Source organism: Balaenoptera physalus, assembly GCF_965194825.1.
Source record: "Balaenoptera physalus genome assembly, chromosome: 4".
In the NCBI taxonomy this organism is placed as follows: Eukaryota; Metazoa; Chordata; class Mammalia; order Artiodactyla; family Balaenopteridae; genus Balaenoptera; species Balaenoptera physalus.
In genome coordinates this window covers 133,912,230-133,929,718 of record NC_138891.1, presented here as the reverse complement: position 1 = coordinate 133,929,718, position 17,489 = coordinate 133,912,230, and the positions used below count along the sequence as shown (strand labels likewise).

At 44.1% G+C, this 17,489-nt stretch overlaps 1 protein-coding gene across 4 annotated transcripts in view; it reads right to left on the bottom strand.

The window, feature by feature from the left end:
* Nucleotides 1-17,489, bottom strand: part of HUNK (hormonally up-regulated Neu-associated kinase) — a 105,365-nt gene that overhangs the window by 49,649 nt on the left and 38,227 nt on the right. For all 4 annotated transcript variants that reach the window (XM_082459771.1, XM_082459769.1, XM_082459770.1 and 1 more), the window contains exons 2-3: nucleotides 14,316-14,608; nucleotides 2,500-2,555 (exon numbers count right to left, since the gene is read on the bottom strand). In XM_082459771.1, the coding sequence (XP_082315897.1) occupies nucleotides 2,500-2,555; nucleotides 14,316-14,608 (349 nt within the window). The remainder of the gene's footprint in view (nucleotides 1-2,499; nucleotides 2,556-14,315; nucleotides 14,609-17,489) is intronic.

Genomic DNA, 17,489 nt, shown 5'->3' with positions numbered 1-17,489 from the left:
TTTTTTAAAGGGGGTGCGGGGGAAGGATCCTGATTAAATCAAATCTCATTCCAGCTAATTCTAGTTAACTTGAAACATGGCTTAAGTAAATTTATTTAAATCAGATTATTTCAAAGAGAAACTATTAAGAGAAAATGGTAATAGCTATAATCAACCTTTGAATAAACAACTAGGTAATTCCTTTGAAGAAAAGGTTCAAAGGACTTTGAAGTTGCAAAAGGACAGTTGTAGAGACATTTGATCCAAATTGCCCAACCCAGGGGCAAGAAAACCCACAAGACCATGGGCCTTCCTTGCCTCCAGCATCTTCCCTCCCCTCCTTCGGCCTCCTCTTTATGAAAGAAATGAGGAAACACAGATTCTGCTAAACAAAACGCAATTCCCAGCTGCCCTCTGGGATGGCATAATGTCTCCTTCCATTAGGACCTGCGTTAGCACTCTTTGGTTTTAGCTGATCATGAGAGAATTAGGCACCAAGTGAAAAGTTCTAACAAAAGGACATCTAATTATCAGAGCCTCCTTTTGAACAATTTTGGGAATTCCAGTTTCTGACACCTGGTTTCTGACATGGCCCATTTTGTCTGGATGAGCTGAAATCCCTGCGTGGGTACCAATCCAGCAGTTGCCGAGCTGGGAGATGATGACTGAGTAAAATGGTCCCTGCTATCCAAAGGGTCCACCACTCATCCCAAGGCAACTGTGGGCTCTAATTTAGGTCCATCCTGTCTTCATCTTATTTGTACAGGTCTCCTCTAAGAGGGTTTATTATGTGGCCAATCTGTGAGCTACTTATTAAATGCATCTGCTGTTGACAGAGGTTGGTTCTTCAAGGATCTTCTCAGCAATGAAAAGATCTGTGCTTTTCAACACTGTATACTCTCACAAATGGTCGTCTAAGGCTATCATTTGAAGAGAGAGAAGGGAAAGCAAGCACAGGGGCAGACAGTGAGGCAAAGTGAAGGGAAGAAACAGTGTAGGGGATGCTGGGTGGGTAGGGAGACCCCCTGCCGGTGGCCTGCACTTTTCTGGAATTACCAGCCTCAGTATAGACGGTGCGCAGGGGAAGTGGATTATTCTAACTCGTAAGGTCATGGAAATCCAGCCTTCACACAGCCTGTTCTCTTACAATCTCTGCAGCTTTAGGGCAACTTTGTGACTCTCACCTACACACTTTCCAAAGACAAGTTCCAGGTCACCCTGCCAGGGAACCTAAAAAACAATCTCCTTTCCTCCGTTCCTCACCACCCCCCTCACCAGGACATGCCTTTGTTTAATGCCGCAGATCCCGGAAACCAGGACCAGAAAGACATCCTGCAGGCATTTCAATGTCTGCCTTGTTTAGTGCTGCTGCATTTGGCCCTCAGGACAACTCAGATGCAATAGTAAAACAATTTGATTAAAAAAAAATTCTTTGAATCATCCAGGAATCTTTTAACAATACCTCCTATAAAATCTTTGGGGGAAAAAAACTGGTTTCCTCTTAATTGTTAATCTCCTAATAATGGGTGTATTTATCAACACCTGTCAGTGGTGCCTAATCACCCAGCCAAGGGGTCTGGAGTCCCTTGCAGCCTCTTGCCTGTTACTGGGTTGGAAGCCAACTGGGCTTCCAAAGAATATAATTGGTCACTTGAATGATACGTTTTAGAAAGTCTTGAGATGGTTTTCAGTATTTGACAAACAAAATTTCCTTCTTGGGTACAAAAGTTAAAATTCACAAAGTTCTATTGATCCTTCTCTTTTCTTCTAATATAAAGTTTTTTCAAGCCATTGAGGTGGAAGGAATTACTTGCACTTGAGGTGGGAAAAGAAAGAAAGGAATAAAAGATGATGCTAACATCTGGGTGGAAAAATGATGCCCTGAGGTTTTGCCAAGAGCAACAAAACAGGCAAACAGAAGCGGAATTCTAGAGAATAAGCCATGGAGTGAATTCTCTTCTGGACCCTGACTTGTACACCAATTATGATTCACTCCATCCTGGAACCTCCTTCTGATTGGGACAGACCTCTAAAGGATCCCTCTGTGGGGATTTCTCTTTGCACGACCATCAGTGTACTATAGGGCTTGGCTAAAGATATTAAAATGAGAAGGTAGGTCACATTCCCCCTGATTTCAGTGCCTCTACATTCACTGAAAAGTAAAATAAGGCATGTCCAAGCTAAGGGCAGCATTTCTGAACCAAACTATTTTCCACTATTTTTAAGAAGCTTTCTGGTGAATTCAGATAAAAAGAACCCCTATAAAAGTTCAGCTCCATCTGAATTAACAGAGAAGCAGAAGTTTGAAGAATCCTAAGAACATGTTTTATGTCTAAATTATTAAAATTAATTTTCTTTTTCCAAACCATTGTTAAATGTTGCAGGTAAAAGGAGGGGAACTAGATGTATTGTCTGGGGATTAGAAATAGACCATGATAATTTTCAAAGTCAGAAACAAATAACTGAGAATTGATAACACAGCACTTAGAGGATAATCTTGCTTTAAAAAAAAAGTCATACCAATCAGCTTGATATTATTGTCTTCATCTAGCAGCAAGTTTTCTATCTTCAAGTCTCTGAAATAAACAAAACCATACAACATTTCAGATAAGCACTTGAAATGGTGGAATAACATTTTGCTTCTCAAGGGAAACGAACTGTTTTAGAGCCACTTTGAACCAACCCATAAGGCTTTCTGCCAAAACTCACACAATCAATAAGTAAATATTTATAAAACATGATATAAGTAATTGCTGCAGACTGAAAAAGCTAAAGGATTTCAGATAAGATGGGGAGCAAGAAGGGCAGAACAAATCAGTTTCCAAAAGAAATGGGACCAAAGCTGAAACTTGGAAGTTAATAAGACCAGGAGACAGTGGAAGCATCATTCAAGGCAGGCACTGTTCGAACAGTCAGGGAAATACAAATGTGGCCACATGTTTGTGAGACGGTGAGCAAAACCAGCCAGAGTAAGGAAGATTCAGGGAGACAGTTTTTTAAAAAAAAAAATGGAAAGCTAACATAATTATCGGTCCTACAACCTCCATGCTTGGAGCCCAATCCACAAGTTGGCAAGTGATAATAAATCAATCTATTTAGCAAGCAGCTATTATGGTGGGCAGAAAAATAGACCCCAAAGATGTCAGGGTCCTAATCCTTGGTATTATGCCCAAGGATATGTTAACATTACATGACCAAAGGAAATTAAGTTTGCAGATGGAATGAAGATTGCTAATCAGATGGGTGACTTTGATCATGGACACTGAGATGATTCAGAAGGTGGGAGGGAGAAATGCACCCAGGGTCATGCTGAGTGTGAGGGGCCTGTGGTATCTGTACAAGCTGACTGTAAGCCCCTTGAAGGCAAGAAACATATCTGCCTTGCTTACCACTATGCCCCAGTACCTTTGCACAATTCCATACTCAGCAAATACCAATGAATCTACATTACCAAAGAGATCGTTTGGGATTTCAGAAGGAAAAAACACGGGCAAAAGTATAAGCCATCTATGTCAACGACTATGAGCATCTTAAGTTGCAGCCTGTCAATTCAGACACACCATGAACATTAAATATGTAAGAATATTCTTCCCTTCTATACACACACAAAATGATTTCTTCCATTATTTTGAAACACAGCATTCTTGGTCCAGCTTTTATTTTCCCACTTCTGAATAGAGACATGGCCAATAGAATTATTTTTGTCCTCTTATCTCTATTGTTAGGACTAGAATAGTGTGGTCATGATAAACAGAAATGGCAACTGATAGCACTTCTTCAAAGTGCAGAGGCAAGGGAAGCAGCAGTTGCTAGGACCGTGGTAGCCAGGAGAGCAAAAGTGTCCCATTTAGCGGGGCCAGTGGCTCACAGCTTGGTCCCAGCACTGCCAGCTCATCCTGTTTCCCAAGAGAAGCCAGAAATCTAGATTCCATCCCAGTTTTTTAAATGTTGGCAACAAATTCACATTTAAAACAACAATAACAATCACAGTGCGTGGGCCAACCTTGCAGGCAAGATCCAGCCTACCAATTTTCAACCTCAGTATGGGTAGAAGCTGAGCCTGGAAAGGACATGAGATGCCCAGGGGAGAGGGTAGAGAATGAGGGTGAAAAGACCAAGGACGACATGCTGGTGGGAACACCGACATTCAGAGCTGGCTGGGAAGAAAGAGTCGGGGAAGTATTGGCACAGGACGACAAAAGGGCAGCATTTCAAGACGAGAAGCGTTAAGGAGTCAAGCGCAGAAAAAGATGGGCTCTAAACAGTGACCAGTGGATTTCAAAATTGGAAGGTGGCCGGTAGCCTTAAGGCTGGGCACTTGAATAAGGGAGATTGCGTTGAACCTGGCAGCTGGCGAAGGTAAATCGATAGTCTCCAATCCACATGCACCCACCAACGGGAAGAACTGTATACCTGCACTTCAATTCAAATGAAACGATACACGTGAAAAACTGTGCCAGGCTTTAAAAGATGTCACATATGTCCAAATGCAGGGCGACCCCCAATACAAGATGATCCTCCTTACTTTCCCAGTGGGAAGACCCTGCCCCTCAGAAGGGTTTTTGGAAAACACAAATATATAATTTTTAGAAATGCAATGAAATTATCAAATGACTATTTACACTATTTACCTATGAAGCTGCACCATCTTATTTAAGGGCATATGCTATCACCTTAACATAATTAATTGTAGAAATATTGTTCCCACACCCTCACATTTTATGACACAGTTTCATTCAAATTTGTGGCAGGCAGGAGCAGGATGACAGAATGATCTCCCGCTGTTTCCAGTGTAAGATGATCTTTAAGTGGATTGGATATTTGAGATAAAGCACTTTTCGAATCTGTCTGTGATGTGCTTGCTGGAAATATTATCCCAAGTCATTTAAATAACAAGAGCCCATTTAAAATCTCTATAAATTATCTGCTGAGTAAATCGATTTTAGAGTGGTCTCACAAACTATCACAATTGTGAGTCATATCTCTTTAGAAGTTATTATTAAAGCCGCCCAAAATGCCTCCCTTTCTATTGGTTTCCTCAGGCGACTTCTAGAGTTCCCAAAGTCATCAGTGAGTCAGGCCAAGGTTAACTGGTCCTTTGTTGTTGAAAATAAAGTAACTGAGATTGTACCCCCATACTATCAGAGACTTTGCAAGCACTCTGTAAGACACTTCCTCTTTCCTGAAGAAGATGGGGACAGAAGACAACACCCTTATATTCAAGCATATACGGTAATTCCCAGCCACTTGCACAGACTCAGAAAAACAGTGTGCCAGCAATAGCCCAAACTGTGATTCTGTGAAAACTGATTATAAAGCAGCAGCATTATTTTAATCTAAAGGAGAGCCACAGTTTGTTTCCAGTAAAATTAAACCTCTTTCCCTGGGAAGCATGGAAGCCACACTAAGGCATTAAAGGAGAAATTTGGTTCAGAACAAATACTATAAAGGAAAACAGCTTAAAGAGGTGAGGTAAAAGAATGCGATTGTCAAGAATAATAAGACTAAGCTGGATAATTCTGGGGCCACAAAAGCCCAGAGAACAACCACAGTGATTAGAAGAATGATATAAATAGAAGGCTAAAACTAAGAGAAAAATGTAGAAGGAAAAAAAAAAAGCCCACTTTTAAAATCGGGAAAAGGTCATAAAACCAGGGGAGAAAGCATTAAAATGTAATTCTTAGGCAAAATGAGAAAAATGAAATCAGTTTTTTTTTTTCACCCTTTGCATCCCATAGCCACCCACCCCAACCCCTAGGAAAAGTGCTCAGAACAAACCTGGTTAACGGGTTGTTTACCCATGCCCTTCTGTTAAGGTTTCTAAAAGTTTTCAGTGATAACAATCTAACTGCCTCCATGGCTAGTTAATGGTAAGGTAGCTACATCAGCCTCTGCCCAGATCAGTGTACTTAATCTACCCAAATGAAGGGAACATTCAACCTCTTTTGGCTTTATTTCCACCTCCTGCTTTGTCTTTGGAGATTTATCTAGAAAGAGGAGAAGAAGACTTTCCTTCTGACTCTTTAGGAAATAAGGGTCTAAAATCATATTTTAAAGTCGTTTTAGCCGAGGTATTTACCCAAACGCATTGAAAACTTATGGACACGAATGTTTACAGCAGCTTCATTCGTAATTGTCAAAACTTGGAAGCAACCAAGATATCCTTCAGTAGGTGAATGGATAAACAAATTGGGGGACATCTCAGACAATGGAATATTATTCAGCCATAAGAAGAAATGAGTTATCAAGTCATGAAAGTCATGGAGGAACCCTAAATGCATGTTTTTAAATGAAAGAAAGTAGTCTGAACAGACTACATACTGTATGATTCCAAATTCTGTTAAAGACAAAACTATAGACAGTGAAAAAAAATCACTGGTTGCCAGAGGTTGCAGGAGGAGGGCTAGAATGAATAGGTGGAACACATTTTTTTAGGGTGGTAAAATTATTCTGTATACTATAATGGTAGCTACATGACATCATGCATTTGTCAAAACCCATAGAATGTGTAACACAAAGAGTATCCTAATGTACTATGTACCCTAATGAACCCTAATGTAAACTGTGGATGTTATTTAATAATAATGTATCAATATTGGTTCACCAATTGTAACCAATGTCCTACACTATCATAAGATGCTTATAATAGGGAAAACAATGTAGAAGGAGGTGGGAACTCTGCAGTTCTGCACAATTTTTCTGTAAACCTAAAACTGCTTTTAAAAATAAAATCTATTAATTTTTTAAGTAGCTCTTGGATATTTTCCCCCTTCCTAAGAGATCAGTACTAGGAATGCTACGGCCACCACCAAGCACCTCATTCAGGATGTTCACTGCGGAGTATCCTTACCGTCTGAAGTTAATTACGAATCCATTCAGCACAGTGGGCCACTCAGACCCTCTGCCCAGCTACTCAACATATGACCCAAAAGGCCAAAAACTGAAAGATAACTACATGAGTAATAGAAGGATGAATTTATTCACAAGGTTTTAGTGTTAGTGTATCACAATGTACCTTAAATATATAACACACACACACATACTGGCAGGCCTCTATAATCCAGAAAACCTCCCCATGGTCCATGTGAAAAGCATGGTTTTTAGCTCCATCCCGAAAGCAGAATATTTGTCTGTGTTAAGTGTCAGATCTGTCAGATGGGAAGGAAGGTTCTGACAGCTGACTGGTTTGCACTTGATGATGGGGCAATGCTCAATTTCCCATGTATGGTCCTTGATCGGATTAACCACTTTGTGGAGACGAGAGAGAAGTGGAGGGCTCTTCCTCCCGACCTGCAGTGTGAGAAGTTCCTCTCTGTGGCTGGCAAACTTGAGGTGGTGTGAACTTGTAACTGAAAGCCAAAGGGAAGGAAAGAAAACGGTCCCTGGATGGAGAGGAAATAGCTTTTCCTTGGCCAAAGGGGCTTCCAAGAGGAGTCAGGACAAGCAAGAAAGGGGATGGGGCGCGTGTGGAGGACCCACTGACTAGGAGAGTGCTGGGGGACAGGAGTGGCAATGGTGTGCCTTAGGAACAAAGGAAAGTAGCCAGTGAAGTGGCCTTTGGCAAAGCATGAGGCAGCCAGACCCAGAGTGCAGGCTCAGAGGCTTCTGGACCCATCTCTAGTAACTGGGCAGTTCCAGGAAAAATGCCCAGTGGGACTCATCATGGCGGCCCTCGGCAGACCAAACATTGGGTCCTGTTCCCTTCGGTGTTTGGGGGTGGGGAGTGGGGGTGGGTAGGCATCTTTCCAGAGATTGAGAGAAGGCCCAAGGGGAGAGCCCTAATCACCAGCCCTTTGTTCTAGGTTATTTCAAAAGAACAAGCTCGAACAGGCCGCAACTAATAATTAAAGGTTCACCCACAGGCTACCAAGCACCCCTCCCCCTCCCCACCCACCCACCCACCCACCCAGAGGTTCCTTGCATTTCTTTAAAAGTGATAATCTCTAAGATTTGGAGACTGGCCACCAGGAACTCTGCCCTCCCAGACTGAGGGGTGGAGGGGAGGAGGCTGTTGCCATAGCAAACACAGGGTCCTGGGGCGCCATGGGGGAGGGGAGGAGCAGCGGCTCCCGGCACGCTGCAGAGCAGAGGCCCGAGTGGGAAGGTGTGTGTGCACGCTTACGGGGAAAGCACGCATCCGTGTACGGGTACTTGTACGAGACTGCATGTGTGCGAATATGTGTTGCACGCACACCCACGTGTGTGTGCGAGCACACATGTTCGTGTGTACGTGTGTCTGTGTGCACCTGCACGCACACGCTTCCAGAATACTGGGATGGGAATGCAGGAAGAGTTTCTCCCCTGGGCCTCACCTGGCCATGCAGTGAAGGTCGAAGGTCAGGCCTCTAACAAACCCCGGGCCTGAACTCGAGAGCCTCCAGGGGCCACTCAGCGCTGAGACCCAAGATGAAAGTGAGGAACGGAGGGGCATAAAATGAAGGCTGCCAGGCCTCCAGGGAAGGGAGAAGAGGACACAGGGAGACATGGGGGAGAGCTGGGGAAGGCCCAGGGCGGAGGGGCTGAGCAAGGCCTGGACCAACACGGCAGCCTGGGGAGGGAAGGAGACAGGCTCTGGAGGCTGGGTCTCTCTAACTGACCCGCTGAGCCGCCCTGGGCAAGTTACTTAAACTCTCTGAGCTTCTGATTCTTCTTTGGAAAATGGCGTCATGAGAAGGGCCACCTGGCAGGGCCATTCACGGCGGAAATGAGAAAATGGGCCACTCCCAGCTGAGCAACCACTAACAGGTAAGAGGTGAGAGGCTGGTGTGGCCAGGGGAGGATATGAAGTTAAAGGTTCTAAGACAAAGTGAAGGGGGAGACTCCAGGAAAGACTTAAGTGGTTCACTTGGTGATAAGCAAACAGTACTGGGGGGCATGAGCCCTCGAAGGAAAGGTCAGAGAGAAGGGGCCCGGGCAGGAGGTGGGGAGCCTGGACCAAACCCACAGAGGATTAGGTCTAGGGGCGAAAGCTGTACCTGTGGAGATGGCCACAAGATGGATTTCAGTAATAAGCTAAGAATAAAGCATTCAAGAAAAGCACATAACTCCCCAAGGCAATAAGCATTTTGCCGCGAACAAGAGGTTTTTCTGTTTTTGTTTTTGTTTTTGATTAGGTTTTATCTTCAAAAGCACTGTATTAAAACCAAATGATTTTTTAATCTTTGATTTATTTACAAGATGGGCAATTTGGTAAAACATAAGAACAATTTGTTAAGCATGTACCTGATTTATTTATTCAAAATGAAACCTTTATTGAGTTCCTACAATGCTCCGGAAACAAATTCTGTTTATAAAATGAAAGAGCTGGTCATTCACTAAAAAGATGCCACTCTACAAATTGTGACCTGAAAAATAAACAAATTGGTACGAAGTCAATGAAGAAACTCCCTTAAAACTCCAGGGAGAATATGGACTATTCCAGAAAGAACACGAATGGGTGACCAAAAGCTTCCATCCCAGTGCTAACTCTGACACTAACTGTATCCGTTCAGTTTCCCTTCATTTAACCAACAAAGTCTCTCTGTGTGAGTACTGGGCTGGGCGCTGGGCTATATGGTGGCCTATGCAGAAGACAGATAGCAAACAAGCCAGTTATCTTGTGAAAAGTGTTTGGAAATCAAAGTAGAAGGTGCCGGGGAATCTATGACCGGGGGTCCTAGCCTGGAGGGCATCCTGGAGGACGTGAGCTTCCTAGCTGGGACCCGAAGGATGAATACGATTCATCCAAAGATTGCAAGGGCAGTACGAGCAGAGAACAGCTGTGAGGCCTTGAGCACACAGAACTCAAGCCTCTGTGGATCAAATGAGTGAGGTGGACTCAGTAGTAGTTACGGCAAACACGTACTCAGTACTTCCTAAGGCTCTCGGTGTTAAGCACTTTACATGAACTGACTCATTTAATCCTCACAACGACAACATGAAGTGGATAATCCCTTATCCCTGTTGTGTAGCTCTGGAAAGCGAGGCAAAAAAGCCTAAGTGATTTGCCCAGTGCAGCTTTTCTTTTTTTTTCCTCATAAATTTATTTATTTTATTTATTTATTATTTTTGGCTGTGTTGGGTCTTTGTTGCTGCACGTGGGCTTTCTCTAGTTGCAGCGAGCGGGGGCTACTCTTCGCTGTGGTGCGCAGTCCTCTCCTTGCGGTGGCTTCTCTTGTTGCGGAGCACGGGCTCTAGGCACGCGGGGTTCAGTAGCTGTGGTTCGCGGGCTTCAGTAGTTGTGGCACGTGGATTCAGTAGTTGTGGCTCACAGGCTCTAGAGCGCAGGCTCAGTTGTTGTGGTGCATGGGCTTAGTTGCTCCGTGGCATGTGGGATCTTCCTGGACCAGGGCTCAAACCCGTGTCCCCTGCATTGGCAGGCGGATTCTCAACCACTGCGCCACCAGGGAAGTCCAGCAACAGTTCAGCTTTTAAGTGGTAGACCCCACACGTGGACGCAGGCGGTCTGGCTTTAAAATCCACATGGCCGACCACCGTGCACCCCAGTCCACAAAGTTGTCACATTTTTTCAAACTCAATTAAACAAAAAACCTCTGATCTGTATAACCAGCACCTCCAGATGTGTGCTCAGGCCCTGGTATCTCCAACAGCCCCCGATGTGAGCAGAAGTCACTCCCTTCTCATCTGCCTTGCCCTCTTTCCCCTCTCCAGGGAAACTTAAAAGTTAAAACAACTTCTTAAAACCCCCCACCAGTACAAGAGGGGCTTGCTTCTTGTCAGGCCCATGAGAACAAAGAAGAGTCCCCTCTCTTGCCCCACAGTCCTCCCAAGTGCAGAAGGTCCTTCCCCAGTACTGATGAGTGAATAAAGACACGGCTCTGGGCGCAGCCGTGTTGACACACAGGCTCGCGTTCACTTTGATCGTCTGTGTCTCTCTCCCGGTCCTCGGGCCCCTATGGCTTGTCTCTTCCTGCTTAGGGGACGGCGGTACTGAGTTACCCAGGTATGTTTTGTCTGTACAGTTTGATTGGACTTTGTTATTTTGAATGAACAGAGGAATCTCAAAGTAGCCTCTTGGCAGAATCAGTATTCTTCATGATGGATGTGAAGAGTCAACGCTCTTTGTACAATAGGAAAATCATCAGATTATGGCACCCTGCTGGGTGAGCCCGGAAGAGAAAATGAAAAAAAGAAAAAAACCCTCATTAGATTTTAAACCGGAAGTATCTCAGGCAATCCTCAAATGGTGTAATGAAGAAGTTAAGACCATATTCTAAGTTTGCAAAAGTGAACAACAGCCCTGTCGTAGAAGACACGGAAGCTACGGCAGGTCCAGTTTTAAATGAAGTTCTCTGCCAGCTAAGGAAATCTGCTTTACAGACGTTTAGTTTCCTTTTTTCCCTTCCACTTGTAATAGTTCCAAGATTTTTAAAGATTTGCTTCCTTTAAATGATATTTAAATAGTTCTGGGGAGATAATTAAATATTTAGATTTAATTTCACAGGAAATGAGGGCTCTGCTAGGCATTAAGTTGATGATGACATGACGATATAGTACCAGCCTCATCAGGAACTGTGCTTTTTAAAGCATCCTCTAACACATAACCAAAAGCCCTTTAAATCATATAATGTAGCCACCAAAATTCATCCTAAATCCTTTTGGATGATCCAATCTGTTTGCTCAGAACTCTTCCCGCTAGGGACTCCGGGACATCTCTGAAATGCTATCTAAACTCTCCTACTCATTTGAAAAATCTAACCTCAAAATAATTTATGAAATTCACTCCACCTCCGTAGCATAAAGGAGAAGATTCTCCACCACTGAAAAAGGCTACAGCATATAGGATACCAGCCAGATTACGGCTGCTAAAAATGAGACGTATAGAACCTTAGAAAATCAAGACATTCCAGATACAGCCACCCATGAATATATTCTAAACAAACGTTTTCCTGTGCTGTCTCAACCACCTAATCACCTATGCCCATGTGTGCATAGGTGACACTCATTAACATGATTTCTAGAGAAGAAAATAAAAGAACTCCTCCGAAACAACACCTGTATTTCCAATCTTCCCTAACTTTAAAAGATCTGAGCCTTTGCCACTATTGGGTGATGAATATATTTCCAGGGAGGGGGGGAAGAAGTAGAACGCTGGAGATCAGAGAGAGAAAAAGCGCACCGTCTTTGCTATCAAAACATTATTAAATTCATTCCTTTGACATTCTGACAGTAATTGCACTGAGAGGGATTGGATTTTGTTAAAATTACTTGAAAAGGGTTGTTGAGATTTTCCTGGGGGAGGGACCAGCGAGCAATGCACAGGCTTTGCTGGCTTTCCCTTTGCTGTCCTCCAAGCTCCAAGCTCAGTGCACATCTGATTTTTGACAGCACGAAACCCTTGTAATAACACCTCGAGTCTCTTGGAAAGCTCTTCCCCGGTTTCTGTTTGCCACCGTGACCAGCCGAGTGGGTAACCCAAGCTGATTCATTCGTCAGGTTTCTGCCTTTGTCATCTTAATCACCAAAGACAGAACCAGGAGCACTTACGACCATCATTTTCCTAATAACGGCAGAGCTCTGACACGGCAGGTTACACAAGGGTATTGTTGGAAAGAGCCAAAAATAGTGTTATTCACTTAAAATTTCTGAATGTTCCCTTCCTTGCTGATCGAAACTCAAAGAGTTCTAATGAATCGTGATTTCGTGACAATGTGTGTGACTAAAAATATGTACAAGGAGAGGTTTTCTTACCTTAGTGAGAAAATGATGTGTCTGAATGGGGCCTGGCCAAGGCTGGCTCCTTCCCCCCAGTGCCACCCCTCTGCCCCTGAGCCCGGGACCTCCTCCCAGTGTCCCCCCGCCCGAGCCCAGGACCTCCCCACAGTGTCCCAGATTCAGGCACACAAGGTAGAGCATTCCCCCGTGCCAATCCCATTGGTAAACTTAAGTGAAAGAAGCCACTCATAAAAGACCATATACTGTTTCCATTTATATGAAAGGTCCAGAATAGGCAAGTTCATAGAGACAGAAAGCAGATTAGTGGTTATTACCAGGGGCTGCTGGGAGGGCTGGGAATCAGGGGTGACTGCCAATGGGTACAGGGTTTCTTGTTTGGGGTGATGGAAATATTCTAAAATTAGACAGTGGTGATAGTTGCACAACTCTGTAAATATACTGAAAACGACTGAATTGTACACTTTAAAATGGTGACTTTTATGGTATGTGAGTTGTATCTCAATACAAAAAATTTTAAACATATGTGTGTGCATATATATATAATTCCTTGATCTTGCTTTTGTAAATGAGAATCAAACATGAGCCCTAATTTTTCTCAACAACCCAGAGTAATTATGAATTTTAACTCCATGAAGGAAGAACTATGCATTTATTGGTGAAGTCAACACTTTCTTGGGAGGAAAAGAGGGCACTTTCATTTTTTTATTTTATTGTATCATATTGACCTTATTTAGTCTAGCACTAAAAGTCAGCACCCACCACCAACAGCAACACTACTAAGAATTCTGTTTCCGCTCAGTTTGCTTGCAAAGCTCCTCCTCAGGAAGGAATAGGCTGTTTAAAAAAAAAAAAGTTTGATTTTCATAATTATTTGCAAGGTTGGTTTGGCTTATGGAGAACACGCCTCTCTTTCAAGGGCAAGTTCACACTTCACGTGGTGATTCAATTCCACTGAATGAAACAGCTATTTAGCAACTACCATATGTAAAGCAAATACAATGAAAGAACCATCACTTGCTGAAAAACAATCTCACGCCATCTTAACATTGATGCTTCTTTCAGGCACCTGAGCAACTGTTCTCATTACTTTGCAAATAATAATAATAAGAGCCGCCAACACTAAACATGCCCCTTACTATGTACCAAACGCTGTTCCAAGCTCTTTCCGTATACATATAGTTTTTCTTTAATTTTTTTTTGGCCATGCCGTGCGGCATGCGGGATCTAGTTCCCTGACCGGGGATCGAACCCAGGCCCCCTCTATTGGGACCGTGGAGTTTTAACCACTGGACCACCAGGGAAGTCCCTCTTTCTGTATATTAACTCATTTCCCCTTATACCAACCACGAGATAAGTATCACGAATATTCCCATTTTACAGAAGAAGAAACTGAGGTTCAGAGAGGTTAACTAACTAGCCCAGGGGCACACAACAATGAAAGGAGAGAGCCAGGATGCGAGCCCAGGCAACTCTGGCTTCAGACGTTATTCTTTTAACCCCATGTTAGCATTAACCCAACACACAAAACAAGTCCATGAAACAAAACTGCAGAAGAATTGTAAAATGTGCTGCAAGGAATCAACCTTGCTTGGAGCACGCTGAAGCACAGTGCCGTCCATTCAGCACAGAGTTGGCGATCAGCGTCATGGCGTGGCCCTTACCTGTGGACCACCCCGGCCCGGTGCAGGTGCTCCACCGCAGAGATGAGCTGCCTGATGTATCTGCGGGCTTCGGGTTCCTCCAGCCGCTTCTTCTCATATATCTTGTGCATCAGGTTGCCCCCAGGACACAGCTCCATGACCAGGTAGTAGCTGTTTTCTGTCTCTAAGATATCAAGGAGCTGGGTAATGTTAGGGTGGCGGATCATCTGCTGGATCTGCCCCTCTCGCCGAAGGTTTTTGGTGACATAGGTGTCTTTTTTGGCTCTCTTCTTGTCGATGACTTTTATGGCCACCTAAGGAGACACCAAGAATATGGCTGTTGTCAGACACTGCAGGCAAAGTTTATTCCCTGACTATTCACAAAACCCTAGGAAAATACATAGCTACTCGTCTGCACCAGGAGAAGAACTTTATCTGAAGTGGCATCAAGGGAGAAAAGAAAGATGTAACATCAGCGAAGATCAAAAGATTCATTTATGAAGGAAGAGAATGAAATTTACTCAAGCAAACTCAAATGGTGGTCCGGAAGCCTCCGTGAAGAGTCAGTGTTAAACTTGGTTCTCCGCAGGGTGAAACACCAAGTTCTCCTCCAGCAAAGGGCCCCTCCCCGCTCCCTCTCCGGCCTCGCCACCATCCCTCCAGGTTGGGTCCCCCCATGACTCCATTTCTGAAACGGCCGAATCTGCCCCATCTTCAGTTCTAGGGCGTGTTTAGGGAGCTGGCGGATGCAATGCCCAGTTCCTCCCCACCCTTTCTCTGCCCTGTACCAGGACCTCAGGCCAGGCCACCTCTGTCCAATGGTTACCTCGTTCCCTGTGAATCACTGTGCAGGTTATCTCTTGGCCCCAAGTCAGGCCCAGCCTATTGCTGCTCCAGAGAGGTATGTCAGCTGCCCACTGGATGTTCCTCCTAGGTCACTTCCCCACAGTCAACATGTCACATGTGTGGACCCTCCAGCTTTGTATAAAGGGAGGGAAGCGGGGAGGGAGGGACAGGAGAATGGAAGTAACGATGGCGTGAGGGAGGGGAAGGGAAGATTGTCCCTTCTGCCCAAGTCTGCACCCTTCCCCACTCTCCCTTCCTTCAATGGCTGTCACCAATCCACTCACCTGGCCTTAAAGCACACCACCGTTTGGCCCTCTTCTTTTCTTACTTATGTCTTCGCTCCTTTCTAATGTGACCAGCCAGTGACATCATGTCGATACCTTCTGCTAACTGCCTTCCTCACTTTTCCTTCCTCTCTGTTCCCATGCCAGGTCGGGTTCATTTAGGACCTTGCTTCGCAGCGCCCAGACGCATTGTCTCTACGTGAGACTCCAGCAACCCCAGGGACGTTCTCATACAAGGCTACCAAGCCACTGGGCTGCAGGACAAAAACAGTGGACCTCCCATTTCTATTTATTTCCTTTTTTGTAATTATATTTTTTAACGGCTTCATAATGCACTCAATGTGCAGAGGTGTGATATAGATCAATCAGCAAATGATTGATAGATGATAGATGTAGATAGATAGATAGATACATGTTTGCAGCAAGGGGCTCAAACGTTATTTTCTTGACAGAAGTTTGTAATAAAATAAAATAAAAGTCTATCCACCACTAGCCTGGGCTATGACATCAGCGTGCTACCTCTTTTCCTTGATGCTCATCCTGGCCCCTCGAATTCATCCTCGAAATCAGTGGGTCTGGAACTCTGATGTCTTGCTTAAAGCTCTCCGGCGGCTCCCTGCTGCCCACAGAGCAAGGTCCACAGCCTCAGCCCAGCCCTGAAGCTCCCTCCCCATCAGCCCCGCCACTGACCAGTCCCGACTCCCAGTTCCCCAGGGCGGGTCTCCTCACTGCCCAGACCACACGTTCTGCTACTCTCCAAGCTTGCACTCACAAGCCCACTTCACCCCTTCAAATCTGCCTGGTCCTGCAGACGCTAACTCCAGGCCCACCTCCCTTCCAGGAAGTCTCTTCAACCCTCCTTCCTTACGCTCCCACCACACCCACTGCCTGCGGTACCATTTAAAGCTCCCACCCCTCCCTTAAAACAGGGACCGCTCCCCCCTCACCGCACACAGCAGTTTATAAACAGTGAGTGACCAACAGGTCACTAACTGAGCAAATCGGTGAACCTTTCTTTTCTAACCATTGAAGCAAAAAGAGCTGTAACAGCTTAATCTATTATCTCTTCTGGGGAACAGTCTTCTTTTAATTTTTATTTTTTTTAATTGCGATATAATTGACCTATAACACTGTATTAGTTTTAGGTGTACAACATAAGGATTTGGTATATGTATATATTGGGAAATGATCACCACAATAAGTTTAGTTAACATCCATCACCATAGTTACAAATGTGTGTGTGTGTGTGATGGGAACTATTAAGGTCTTCAGTATTAGCAACTTTCAAATACACAGTATTGTGAACTGAAGTCACCAGGCTGTACCTTACATCCTCAGGACTCATAACCAGAAGTGTGTATCTCTGGACCACCTTCACCCATATCAATGGAGATTCTCAGGCCCTTAAACCAAAGATGTGACTAACAGGGGACAATCAGCCATTGGACCAGACAAGCTGGGGGCCTGTACTGTCCCAGGGCCATGAGAGGCTGGTGCTGTCAGCCCACAGAAGTGGGCTGTAGTTTGGCCTACGAGTCCAGTATATATGAAACTAAAAGCTTTCAAAACTGTACTCATTTGTGTATATATGTATAACACATACCTATATATATATATATATATATATATATATATATATATATATATAATACATATTTATACATACAAATATATATCCATCATCTTGTGGAGGTGGAGAGAAAGAGGAATGCTGGAAAGTACAATTAGATTCTGTCTTTGCTCGAGTCTATGTTGCAATGTTTTAAAAATTACACCCTTTGGCAGTGAAATTCTTAAATGTACTCTGAATAAACAGCAGTCTGAAAACCCAGCAGTAAAACGATCTGCCTTTCTTAACAGAGCACACAATTATTATTAGGATAGTTTATTTAGCTCTTTAATTGCCTGGAGTAGGTTATATAATGGCCACCCAAAGACATTAAGGCCCCATCTGTGGACCATGCGAAAGTGACCTTATTTGGAAAAAGTGAAGGATGTTGAGATGAGATTAATCGAGATTATCTGGGTGGGCCCTAAATGTCATCACAAGTGTCCTTATAAAATA